The sequence below is a fragment of the Oryx dammah genome, unplaced genomic scaffold, assembly GCF_014754425.2.
Source record: "Oryx dammah isolate SB20612 unplaced genomic scaffold, SCBI_Odam_1.1 HiC_scaffold_28, whole genome shotgun sequence".
Lineage (NCBI taxonomy): Eukaryota > Metazoa > Chordata > Mammalia > Artiodactyla > Bovidae > Oryx > Oryx dammah.
The window spans coordinates 92,772,266-92,785,881 of NW_024070212.1; the positions used below are offsets into that span (position 1 = coordinate 92,772,266).

Sequence of the window (13,616 nt, forward strand, 5' to 3'; positions counted from 1 at the left end):
TTCACCCGACTGCTTCATCTATGTGGTGAGTAATGTTTTAAATTTTAGACTGCAAGGTAGTAGCATTAAAATTGATTTAATGGTCATGATAAATTTTTTAATGAAATAAAAGAGAATAGAAATGACAGCATACATTACACATACATAATAAGGATGAGTATTACTTCATGAAACTTGTTTCACCCCTGTGTATGTGTGTAAATGTATAGTTATATGTATGATATATGTATCTATATGTATGTTTTATGTATATACACACACAGAGAGACATATGTACATATATATTTACTGGGTCGAAGTGTAAACTATATTTCTTTCTGTAGATTAAAGTAAAAGTAAGTTTATAAACCACTGCTCTATAGCACTAGGAATATACAAGGCATATGCTTTGTGTTATAAATGTGTGGTATTTTTGATTATTAGTTTAAATCCTAAATGAAATGCAATTTGTGTGTGTGTATATATATATATATATATACACACAAAATGAAATGTGTATACACACACACACAAAATGAAATGTGTATACACACACACACACTGATGCCCACTGTTTAAATATATAAGCATATTACTTGTGTTTTTCAGTGAACATTTATTAAGCACTTACAGTATGCATCATTGTGCTAGATGTTAGAGATACAAAGTTAATAACAAAAATTTGGTCTCTATCCTCAAAAGGCTCAATTCTTTAACTTTTTAAAAATAGAGTAAATTAGTAGAAAAGGAATAGGAAATTTTAATTGTTATAGTAGTGAGAAACGTAGTGTACTAGGTACTTTCACACACATTGTCCTTTGTTTACATAGGCCCTTACATTCTACAGAGTTCTTTTAAATATATCTTTTACTTCACATAACAGTCTTCTATGAAATAGTTCTTACTACCTCTATGGATTAAAAAATGGAAGCTTGGAGAGGGTACTTTGACTAAGATAACCTAATAATTAGAAAGTGATAGAGCTAGATGTACATCTGTCTCCTTATCCAATATAGTGTTCTTTTTCCAGGTTATGATCCTGACTTTTCCTTTGGTAAATTACAGATTCCAAATTGAGCAACTTAAAAACTTTATGGGAAATATTAGGGGAATAAGATTAGGGAACAGAGCCTTGATTTACAGAATATCAATAGGTAATTTTTATATTTGCTAGAAAAAAAATATATATATATAACATGCTAATAAATAGAGGACGCCAATATAATTTAAAAAAATATATATTTTATGAAAATGGTACTTTTCAGTAAAGTTCCGTTTATTGTTTTTTTCACTAGAAACAATTTTTGATTCTGTTGTCTCAATTTCTTTGAAATATATATAAATGTGTTTTTATTGTAGATATTGGTATAAATAAGCATTTTTTCCTTCTAGTTCCTCACATTTTTCTTTTTATATATATTACAATTTATTGTGTTGTCCCAGGTATAGAAAGTCAATGGATATTGAAATTAAAAAAAACTTTGTTCTTCATTTAACCTGTTTGGTATATTTTAGACTTAGAGACTACTCCTTAAGGTTCTAGCCCATTAATAAGTAATGCCAGGGGATAGGACACTAGCTCATTGCACCTTTGTTTTCACTTCTCTTCTTCCCAATAGGAATATGAATGGCTCCAAAGTCTTATGTACTCTTCCTCTCTTTCCTCTCCCTCTCCTAAAGCATCATCACAAAATCTTGTCTTGCACTACCACTTTGCCATCTTTTTCCCAATACTCTGACACTTTTTCTAGTTATATTCTAAAGGACTGCTGATTAGCAGATACTAAAAATTCTTGGATCTTTCAAAAGATGTACAAAAGCAAATCCATATATATTGTGATTTCAGGAGGAGAACTTACTGGGATGGATTACTCAAATCCTTTTCTCTAAGTCTTGCTGCATTCTTTAATGGAAGCAAATTTATCCTTGATCAAGTCTAAGCATATAGTTATTTTATCACATATCTTTCTAGTAATTTTGTCTAGTTTTTGTCTAATTTTTGTCTAAAAATGTCTTTCTAGTAAATTCTCTTTTGTATTTCTGCTTTGTGTTGACAGATGCAAATGAAACTTGTGGAAATGAAAGAGCTGGAAAACCATAGTAATCAATTAAATTGGTGCAGTAGTCCACACAGCATTCTTGTAAATGGTGCTACAGATTATTGCAGCCTCAGTACCAGCAGCAGTGAAACAGCCAATCTTAATGAGCACACTGAAGGCCAGAGCAACCTAGAGTCTGAGCCCATACACCAGGAGTCTCCAGTGAGTCTAATAGTTCCTTTAATTCCATAATCAACTTCAGAAGGAAAAAAAATACGATTCAGATGAAAGTTTTGTTGACATCATACCTAATATAAATATGGGGCCTTGCCTCATCTGAGACAATTGAGAAAGCAAGAGTGTGTTCTAACAGTTTAAACTAGTACAAAATGTAATTTTAACTGATCTGTTTGTTATAGAGGCATGTTTTCAAAGTTGTGGTTCTGTAGATAGTAACTTCTGAAAGTAGTATTTATTTTTAAGTAATCTCATCCGAAGCTGAAAGTAATTATTTCATAATGTTGAAGACATTTATTTACTGTTTTTTTTTTGAGAATATCGGCTAATGGAAGAGTGCTGCTCTTCCAAATGAGAGCTACAGAGACAAAAGACCTTTAACTCCGTCTTCCAGCTGCATGCAGTCTAGTCGTGTAACACTGTGTTAAAAGGCTGTGATAAAGTAAATAGGCTATTCAGGTAGGACAACTTGGAGGAGGCTCAAAGAGGATGTCATAGGGAAGTTTTACAAGTGACCACTGAAGTGAGAAGAGGTTAAGCAAAGGAGAAGGTGGTACCTTTCTGGCAGAGGAAACAGCATTAGCATAAGTATGTAATGGGAGAAAACATGTTGCACGGGATCATGAGAAGTTTTCCGAGGATGTTTTGTGATGGTGAGGGATGAATTGGTAGGAGATGAGGCTGTCTTTTGTAGGTTACCTGCATTACCTCTGGTACTTTTTATCAAGATAGAGATATCTGTGCCCCATTCCAAACTTGTTGAACTAGAGTTTCTGGGTTGGGCCCAGGTACATATGTTTTTAAAAACAAATTCTATAAGTGATTATGATATGTGCCTAGCTAAAAATGACCACTTTTAGATTAGAAAGGACCAAAAAGTAGGAAATTTGGATTCAACTTGCAGCATTGGGGAATTCGCCTTACTAGAGTGAGTAGCCATTGAAGAATTTTTAAGCAGGAAGTGATAGGATTGAGTTTACCTTTTAGAAAATCTGGATCAGGCATTCCCTGGCAGTCCGGTGGTTAGGACTTGGTCAGTGCTTTCATTGCTGTAGCCTGGGTCAATTCCTGGTCAGAGAACTAAGATCCCACAAGCTATAGGGTGCCACCAAAAAAATTTTTTTTAAGTGGATTATAGATTGGAGAATAGGACTGGACATACCGAAATACGGTGAGAGACTATTGGGGTGGTGTATGTGAGAATTGTTTTAACCTGGATCTGACCCGTAGCAGGAGGGATGATGAGAAGAATACAAATTTGATAGATACTAAGGATTTAAAATTAACAGATTTAATGTTGTACAGTGCAGTCTTGAACTGCACAATATTCTTTTAAGCACAAAATGCAAATTACTAGGTTATCCTTCAAAGACATAGGATGGTGTGAAATAGAAATTGGCTTTGCCACTTCTTAAGCCTTATTATCTACTGATCTAAATGCAGAAAGGAATGATGTCATTGAAGGACTTCTAACCGGAAGATCACGATTAGATTCCTATTTTAGATCTATTATTTGGGCTGCCCTGAGAAGGATAGATGTGGAGGACAAATATTGGAGGTAAGAAGGCAGTTGGAATATTATTACTACAGTACTTTGGCCACCTCCTGTGAAGAGTTGACTCATTGGAAAAGACTGATGCTGGGAGGGATTGGGGGCAGGAGGAGAAGGGGACAACAGAGGATGAGATGGCTGGATGGCATCACTGACTCGATGAACGTGAATCTGAGTGAACTCCGGGAGTTGGTGATGGACAGGGAGGCCTGGCGTGCTGCGATTGATGGGGTTGCAAAGAGTTGGATATGACTGAGCAACTGAACTGAACTGAATATGTACCAGAAATGATGATGCTATAAATGAATGATAGTGACAGTCAGGATGGAGAAGAATGGAAGAATTTGAGAAATAGATGAGAAGTAGACTCCATAAGACTTGGGAATCTAGCTGGGGGATAACCAGAGGGAAGTAGTTAAGGAAGAATTGGAGTTTTCTGGCCTTGAGTGGTTTTGAGGCTTGGTGATATCATTTTCCTAAGAAATATTATAGAAGTCATCCAATGAATGTATTCTGCTTATCTTTTAAAAATTTCTAGTAATTTTTGACTCTTCTTTGTCAGTTTCCTCTTCCAAGTAGAAAATATATTGTGAAGAATTAATATTTTCAAGGATTAATATTTTGTAGGCAAGAAGTAGTCCTGAAATACTGCCTTCTTGTGTGACTGATGAAAATGAAGAGATGTCTGTAGCTGTTAATGAAAAAGTTTGTCCTGAATTGAGTAGTGACAGACGTTCAAATGAGGTAAAAATAATTCTATATTAATATGTAAATGTTCTTATCATTCTCTTCTCAATATGGGTTATATACTATTTAATGCTAAGGAAAGAGAAAAATGTGTTAAATGGACTTTTTGACCACAAAAATATTTGTTATATCACCATCAGTTGATTTTTCAAACATGCTATTTTATTTTAAGATGTTACCTTTTAAAACTTTTGGTTTCTAAAACCTTTTTTTTTTTTTAATTTAAAATTATTTTTAGGAAGATCCATTTAATGTAGAAACAAGTTCACTGACAAATCCAGTTGCAGATTCAAACTTGGATTTTTTCCAGTCTGATCCTTTTGTTGGCAGTAAGTATTCTTATATTTACATTACAAATTTACCAAAAAGGACCATAAAGGAATTTGGGCTTCAGTTTTGAGAGCCTACCTGTTATAGCAAAAGTAGAAAAGAGAATGATGTTTTTATATGGTCAGACTTTAGTATTTGTCCTCTCCAGGCAACTAAATCCTGGAACTAAGCATTTGATTATGTCTTAGGAACCCCTGATTAAGAGTATGTTTCTTCTTCAGAATAGAGACCCCAAGAAAGAGAAGAGATTGGGCAGTCTTAAGTCAACCAGCAGTTATTTACCAAAAGTGCCAACACCATGCTTTTACAATGACAGAAACTATAGTAGTTAGTAGCTCCAGTCCCTGCCTATAGTGGTTAGTAGCTGCCTAAAGTCTTATTGAAGAATCATAAGTTCAATAAATTAAAATACCTGATGTCATCATAAGCTATGTTAAATACCACTTGTGTTAAACTTCTTTTTATTTATTTCCAAACTCACCTTGTGAAACTGATAGGTCCGTTTTTTACCAGTTTTAAAGATGGGAAACTAAGAAACATAAATGGAATAATTTGCTCAGAGGCATGGTCAGAATGAGCCTAGAAATTAGAACTCTACAAAGAAAACTTCTTTATTAATACACACACACACACACACACACACACACATAGTGTTAAAAGATATATAAATTGAGCATTTAAAGTATACAATTAAATGGTTTGAGTACATTTTCATAGTTGTATAATTCTCACTAAAATCTAGTTTTGGAACAAGTTTTATTACCCCATAGAGCAACTCCATACCCATTATAAGTCATTGCCTGTTCCCCTAAACCTCAATTCTCCCAACCACTGATCTGTTTTCTGTCTCTATAGATGTGCATTACGGGATTATACAATATATGCTTTTTCATGTCTGGCTTCATTTATTTAGCCTAATATTTTGAAGGATTACTCACATTTTAGTATGTTTCAATATTTCTTTCTGTTTTATTGATGAATAGTATTATATGGATATACCACATTTTACTTCTTCATTGGTTGATGGACTGTTGGATAGTTTCCACTTTTTTGGCTGTCTTGAATAATGCTGTTGTGAACACTCATGTACAAGTTTTTGTGTGAATATATGGTTACTTTTCTCTGGGGTGTATATCAGATCATAGTACTCTGTTGAACCATTGAAGAGCTGCCAAACTGTTTTCCAAAGTGTCTGTACCATTTTATATATATATATATTCCCACCAGTAGTATATGTGGCTTGCACTTTCTCCATATCTTTGCCAACACTTGTGCCTCTCTATCCTTTTGATTATAGCCATCGTAGTGAGTGTGAAGTGGTATCTTATTTCGATTTGAATTGTATTTCCTTAATGACCAATATTGTTGAACATCTTTCTCTGTGGTTATTCAGTTCAGTTCAGTCGCTCAGTTGTATCCGACTCTTTGCGACCCCATGAACTGCGGCATGCCAGGCCTCCCTGTCCATCACCAACTCCCGGAGTCCACCCAAACCCATGTCCATCGAGTCGATGATGCCATCCAACCATCTCATCCTCTGTCGCCCCCTTCTCCTCCTGCCCTCAATCTTTCCCAGCATCAGGGGCTCTTCAAATGAGTCAGCTCTTCGCATCAGGTGGCCAAAGTATTGGAGTTTCATCTTCAATATCAGTCCTTCCAATGAACACTCAGGACTGATCTCCTTCAGAATGGACTGGTTGGATCTCCTTGCCATCCAAGGGACTCTCAAGAGTCTTCTCCAACACCACAGTTCAAAAGCATCAATTCTTTGGTGCTCAGCTTTCTTTATAGTCCAACTCTCACATCCATACATGACCACTGGAAAAACCATAGCCTTGTTGGCAAAGTAATGTCTCTGCTTTTGAATATGCTATCTAGGTTGGTCATAACTTTCCTTCCAAGGAGTAAGCGTCTTTTAATTTCATGGCTGCAATCACCATCTGTGGTGATTTTGGAGCCCCCAAAAATAAAGTCTGACACTGTTTCCAGTTTCCCCATCTATTTCCCATGAAGTGATAGGACCAGATGCCATGATCTTAGTTTTCTGAATGTTGAACTTTAAGTCAGCTTTTTCACTCTCCTCTTTCACTTTCATCAAGAGGCTCTTTAGTTCTTCTTCACTGTCTGCCATAAGGATGGTGTCATCTGCATATCTGAAGTTATTGATATTTCTCCTGGCAATCTTGATTCCAGCTTGTGCTTCTTCCAGCCTAGCGTTTCTCATGATGTACTGTGCATAGAAGTTAAATAAGCAGGATGACAATATACAGCCTTGACGTACTCCTTTTTGTATTTGGAACCAGTCTGTTGTTCCATGTCCAGTTCTAACTGTTGCTTCCTGACCTGCATATAGGTTTCTCAAGAGGCAGGTCAGGTGGTCTAGTATTCCCATCTCTTTCAGAATTTTCCAGTTTATTGTGATCCACACAGTCAAAGGCTTTGGCATAGTCAATAAAGCAGAAATAGATGTTTTTCTGGAAATCTCTTGCTTTTTCGATGATCCATCGAACGTTGGCAATTTGATCTCTGGTTCCTCTGCCTTTTCTAAAACCAGCTTGAACATCAGGAAGTTCACGGTTCATGTATTGCTGAAGCCTGGCTTGGAGAATTTTAAGCATTACTTTACTAGCGTGTGAGATGAGTGCAATTGTGCAGTACTTTGAGCATTCTTTGGCATTGCCTTTCTTTGGGATTAGAATGAAAACTGACCTTTTCCAGTCCTGTGGCCACTGCTGAGTTTTCCAAATTTGCTGGCATATTGAGTGCAGCACTTTCACACCATCATCTTTCAGGATTTGAAACAGCTCAACTGGAATTCCATCACCTCCACTAGCTTTGTTCGTCGTGATGCTTCCTAAGGCCCACTGGACTTCACATTCCAGGATCCTCATATCTTCTTTGGAGAAATATTTATTCTAATCATTTGCCCTTTTTAAAATTGGTTGTTTGTCTTTTAATTATTGATTTGTAGGCATTCTTTACATATTCTGAATATAAGTCCCTTTTCAAACATATGATTTACAACTATATTCCTGTTTTCAATGTTGTCTTGATTTTTATGGAGTCTTAATTTATTTATTTATGTTTTCTCTTGTGCTTTTGATTTCACGGTGTGAGGTAGGGGTCCAACTTTATTCTCTTGCAGGTGGATATCCAGTTGTCCTAGCACCGTTTGTTGAAAAGACTATTCTTTCCCCCATTGAATTGTCTTAGCACTTTTGTCAAAAATCAAATGATGATAAATGTGTAAGGATTTATTTCTAGACCCTTCAATTCTTTAAGCACTTTTTTTTTTAACTTCAGTGAAGCCTGGTATCTTTGTTTCTGAAGTGTTGATGGTAATACTCATCCAGCACTCCTGTGAAAAGTAGACATTTTGTTAGTAAAATTCTTGTCCTCAAGCCTGTGTTTTCCCCTCCATGTAATCTGACCTTGTGGTCAGGAGGTAAGTATAGTTGGCTCTGATTCAAATTTGCCTCTTTTATGAGGTGTATTGATGTTCTTCCCTTATTAAAATAGTGATACTTATTAGTATTTTAAATATTTCCTAAAGGTGGACAGCATTCATTGTCTTACCTACTTTGAGGTAGAGTTAATGAAACAAACTTTGCTTTTGTTTTGAAGTTATCCTTTAAGTAATGGTGCCACAATAGTAAATACTGTGATTTTGATTTCTACATATTTCTTTTATCACAGGTGATCCTTTCAAGGATGATCCTTTTGGGAAAATTGGTTAGTGTTTTATTGAAGTCCTTCTTAGCTTTAATTCTTCTTAATTATAAGCTTATGTTATATTTATGAATGAGAGATCACAGTTAGGTAGTTTTAGGAATGGACTTCCTTTTTATTCAGTTTTAAAATTGACCTAAGGCCTCACTAAGATGTTGTATGTACCTGGCATTTTCAGAGAAAAAGTTGCAGATACTTGTGAATTTGCTTAGTAAACTGTTAGCTATACTTTATAAAAAATAACATTAGTGCTTATACTTTGATGCTTTTAATACATCAAATGATTCTTTGATGCTTTTAATATACTGTTTTTTTCTTATTAGCCAAGGATTAGGTAAATAAAATGATCTACATTACTATAGGGTTTAGGACATTTTTTCCTCCCTACAATTACAGCCTATTACAGATCTTAAATAATTACTGCGTCAAGCTTTTTAATATTCTTTCTCTGGGATTTTCACAAATCTGGTGTGCTATTTAGTTATGTTTCCCAAACCTGTTCCAAACTGTTAGCTGTTATCATTGAGCCCAGAGAAAGAAATGGATTTAGAAATTTTCGTTGTTTCTTTGCTTCCCTGGTGGCTCAGATGGTAAAGAATCTGCCTGCAATGCAGCAGACCCGGGTTCAATCCCTGGGTCAGGAAGCTTTGTAGAGAAGGGAATGGCAACCCACTCCAGTATTCTTGCCTGGAGAATCCCACGGACAGAGGAGCCTGGTGGGCTGAAGTCCATGGGGTCGAAGAGAGTCAGATATGACTGAACGACTAACACTTTCACTTAAATTTCCTATGTGTTCTTTTTTTCTTTCTTCTTAGTTATAATAGCATAGAATAAGGGTCTTAAAAATTGGATCACTTGATATTATGTTCTTATTTAAAAAATCAGTTTATTAGGTGAAAAACTCTTTTATCAAAACCACAAAGAAAACTGTGATCCTTTCCCCACCCCCAAAATTAGAATCACCGGGTTAGAGAAAATTATTTAAACCTGTCGTATAGGCAACATTGTGTAATAAGTGTTGGAGTTATTGACTTGCTTTGAATGAATAATGAACAAGTAGGAAAGAATGTTAATTAAAACTGCTTAACTAGATATAACTATCTATACATTTCTATGACCCACATAAGTAGTCATAAAGTACCTGACTTAGACTCTACAGGAGTTCAAAATGCCTTTTAATTAAGGCAGTTGTCATCGGTGACAGGAAATTTAGAGTAATAATTTTTTAACCTCTCATATTTGTGTTGCTTTTTTAGATCCATTTGGTGGGGATCCTTTCAAAGGGTCAGACCCGTTTGCATCTGACTGCTTCTTCAGGCAGCCTTCTACTGATCCTTTTGCCACTTCAAGTGCTGACCCTTTCAGTGCAGCCAGTGACAGCAGTAATACAGCGGTAAGTAGGAGGCTTAAAAATATGTTAAATGGACCACAGATGTTCTAAGTGAGTTTCTTTCTTTCTTTTTTAAGAGCAGACAGTTTATTGTCTGGTAAGATAACAAAATCATTAATCATTGCTAGATAGTAAGTTTTTTGAGGGTAGGAACTATATCTTAAAAAAATTTAGTACACATGCCCTGCCTGTGCTTTGGTTCAGTGATCAGTAGATATACGTTAACTTCTGTTTAATGGTCAGAGAAGAGGTAGGGAAAAAGACAAATGTAGAAAAAAAAGCAATTTACCAATAGTAAAATCATATACTATTTGAATCATCTTTCAAATCCGAAAGACAGAAATAATTCAGTAGGTACTCACTCTAGACAAGAAAATTGTTTGCCAGACTGCCATAACTCCTGGGAATGAGACTCATACCTTTACCTTTCTTGTCAATCCTGTTCCTTCCATGTGGCAATATAAGGCATTTAGATAACAAGCAAAGGACTTACTGGCCTACTATATTTTGTCTTTAAGAAAATGATTACAGTGGATCTTTTCTGTCTACAAATAGATGAGTTAAGTGAGTTTCTTGAAATACAGTGATGAAAGAATTCTCTTGCAGATTACTTTTGATGGGCGATATAAATATTTCAATCTCATCGAACCTATCTAGTTTTTGGTTCAGACTGGCATTTCACACTGTGAGCACCCACTGAAATTGACAGAATACTCATGTCATCCAAATACTAAGTCCACCCTTCAAAGGACAAAATATGATCCCATTGGGGATTTTAAAAATAAATGATTAAAAATCCATAAGCTAGTCTCCAGTAAAGCTTTTTGAAAATATTTGGTATACGTTATTGAAATAATGAAATCAATTTAAAGGGAACAGCATTGATCTTAAAAAAAAAATCATTTCTGTTATTTTGTGGACACATCTAGAGTGTTATTCTTGTAAAGATGTATTAATTCCCACTAAATGTCAGACTCTTGATAATATACATAGTACCACAATTCCTGTTTAAAAACCACCCACTATGATCCAAGTACTGTTGTGGGCTTTATATTCATAGTTTCTAATCTTCACGTCAGTCTTACAAAGTAGATGCTGGTGTCCCTATTTTAACAATAAGAACAATGGAACTCAGAAAAATTAACTAAGGTCAGACAACCAAGTCTGGAGGCTTAGTAAACAAAGGCTTTGAAAACAAAATCTTTATATTAGGATATTTAAACACATGCAGAATAGAGTAACATAATGAAGTATTTTAACCTCTGTGTATCTATAGCCCAGTTTCAATAATTATCAATGATTTTGGACATATTTTTTTTCCTTGTTTGTTTTTTTAAATTTTTATTTATAGGCTTATTTTTTGAGACAGGATATTTCACACCTGTAAGTAAACCAGATCTAGAAAGGAGCAGTTGCTTGATAGACATGTGAAGCAGAAATTTTGTCTTTTAATACTCTTAGATTAAGAGAACTTCCTTAAAAGCGTAATTGATTATTTTAAAGGTAATAAACTTCGGTATTCCTGAATTGCTTCCTTACTGTATTCAGTAAAGAACTACTTGGCCAGCACCTGGTGTTTTCCACTGTTGTAAAACTAAGCAAATGCCTCTGTAACTGAATATTTGTGGTTTCCACAGGCTACTGGATACTCTGTTTTCCTACAACACTCAGTTCGTAGTGTGGACCCATTTGCCAAATTCTTCTCGAATTGCCTGCAACCTGAATTCTTTCCCTCTCACCTTATTTTAGCCTCTTGTTATTTACTCTTATTGTTTAAAAAGCAAGAGGCCAAAGCAACTCTTCTAATTTAAAAACAAGCATGTTTCTTTTCCTCTCCCCTGGTGAAATTTTTCTACTATTCATTCTACTTTTTCCCCTTTCTGCCCGGTTTTTGAAAGCAGCAGTGCCCTAGCTGACAGCTCTTAATTTCTCCATTCAAAACTGTAAACTAAACACCAAATTGGCAATATAATAATAGTTAGATTTATCTAATTTCTTATATGTGCCAGGCATGGTGCTAAGTTCTTTTCATGTGTTACCTCATTTAAGCATCACAATAATCCTATGAGGCTTATGTATCATCCTCATTTTAAAGATAAAGCAAATGAGAGGTTATTATGTGTAAGTAAGTTAGTAAGTGACAGAACTAAATTCAGACTCTATCTCACCAAAATCTAAGGTCCTCACCACTGTAGTCTAAGATTCAGACTCATTTTTTCCTAACTACAAGCCCTTGCTTTTGATCATCTTTCTTCTCTTCAAACAGGCCTCTGTTAATGCCTTAAGATACGAATCTCTCCCCACAAGTCTTTTTTGTTCCTTCAAGAATGGTCTCTTTTCTCAGAGGGACATAATTTTTAAAAACAAGCCAGAACAACAAGTGCCATTTTCTACTATCCTAGCTAGCTAGCATATGGTAGCTACATGCTAAGTCATACTGTGAAAGGAGGGAATGGATGGCTGATGTAGAAAAGAGAGAATTTCAGTGATAGATTAGGTTAGGTGACCTTATAGGAGGATTTGGAACATTAATTATAAAATCACACCATCTGAATTTTAGTCATACAAATTACTTTCGTATATTAAACTGCCTAATTACCAAACTGAACATAATATAAAGATAATTTTGTGGGTGCTCACTCCTTCATGGGATGCGCAGTCCATCCTGTTCCTCTTGCTGTCTCAGTGCCCTTTTAGGGTACGTGCACAGTGTGTGGGCTTCCCATGTGGCACTAGTGGTGAAGAACCTGCCTGCCAGTGCAGGAGACATAGAGACCCCGGTTCTATCCCTGGGTCAGGAAGGTCTCCTGGAGGAGGGCATGGCAACCCTCTCCAGTATCCCTGCCTGCAGAATCCCATAGACAGAGGAGCCTGGCAGGTTACAGTCCATGGGGTCACAAAGAGTCAGACACGACTGAAGCAACTTAGCACTCATGCACAGTGTATGATAAAGGAATAGAATTAAATCTGACACACATATAGGCCTACTTTCTCTATTTCTCTCTCTGTGATGGTAAATAAAATCTACAAGCTGTTTAAAACCAGGTCTGTTAGTTTTTCCTTCTCTCACAGTTGAGAGAAGAAGCATTAATAGTTGGTGACTTTTGTTATCATGTCAGTGACTTTGTCTCACTTTGGTATTTTAACTATCATATTAGGAACCATGGAGAGTTACTTTGCTATACAGACCAGCTTGATTCCCCCCCCCCCCGCCTTGATTGCTGTTTATTCATTTAGCAGATAATCAGAGTACAAGCTAGTGTGTTCATTTTATAAAAATGTAAGTTAACCATTAGTTAAAATTTTCAGTTCTAAAAACATCACTAGTTATTCTTTCTGCAAATAGTTTTTTTTAATGGATCCTGTTTTATGAAAAGAGAATATACTGTAAGTCTCAGTGAGCATTGTTTCTCTCTTGTCAAATACATCTGTATTACTTGAGCTCTGTAATATCCTTTGATGTTCAGTTGTTATACCTAAGTTCTTGATGATTAGAAGTAGATTGTGTAATACAGATGACATTGATAGTCATGAGTCAGAGTAGGAGATAAATATTCCAAAACTCTTTTTGTCCCCCTTTTATCTAATTGTATGCCAAGACTTTTAGCCGGCC

The 13,616-nt window shown here is 35.6% G+C and overlaps 1 protein-coding gene across 7 annotated transcripts in view; it reads left to right on the top strand.

Annotated features, from left to right (window-relative positions):
* The window catches only part of EPS15 (epidermal growth factor receptor pathway substrate 15), a 145,516-nt gene that overhangs the window by 102,038 nt on the left and 29,862 nt on the right, over positions 1 to 13,616 (top strand). For all 7 annotated transcript variants that reach the window (XM_040231197.1, XM_040231198.1, XM_040231194.1 and 4 more), the window contains exons 16-20: positions 2,037 to 2,240; positions 4,435 to 4,551; positions 4,793 to 4,883; positions 8,581 to 8,616; positions 9,870 to 10,006. In XM_040231197.1, coding sequence (XP_040087131.1) covers positions 2,037 to 2,240; positions 4,435 to 4,551; positions 4,793 to 4,883; positions 8,581 to 8,616; positions 9,870 to 10,006 — 585 coding nt within the window. The remainder of the gene's footprint in view (positions 1 to 2,036; positions 2,241 to 4,434; positions 4,552 to 4,792; positions 4,884 to 8,580; positions 8,617 to 9,869; positions 10,007 to 13,616) is intronic.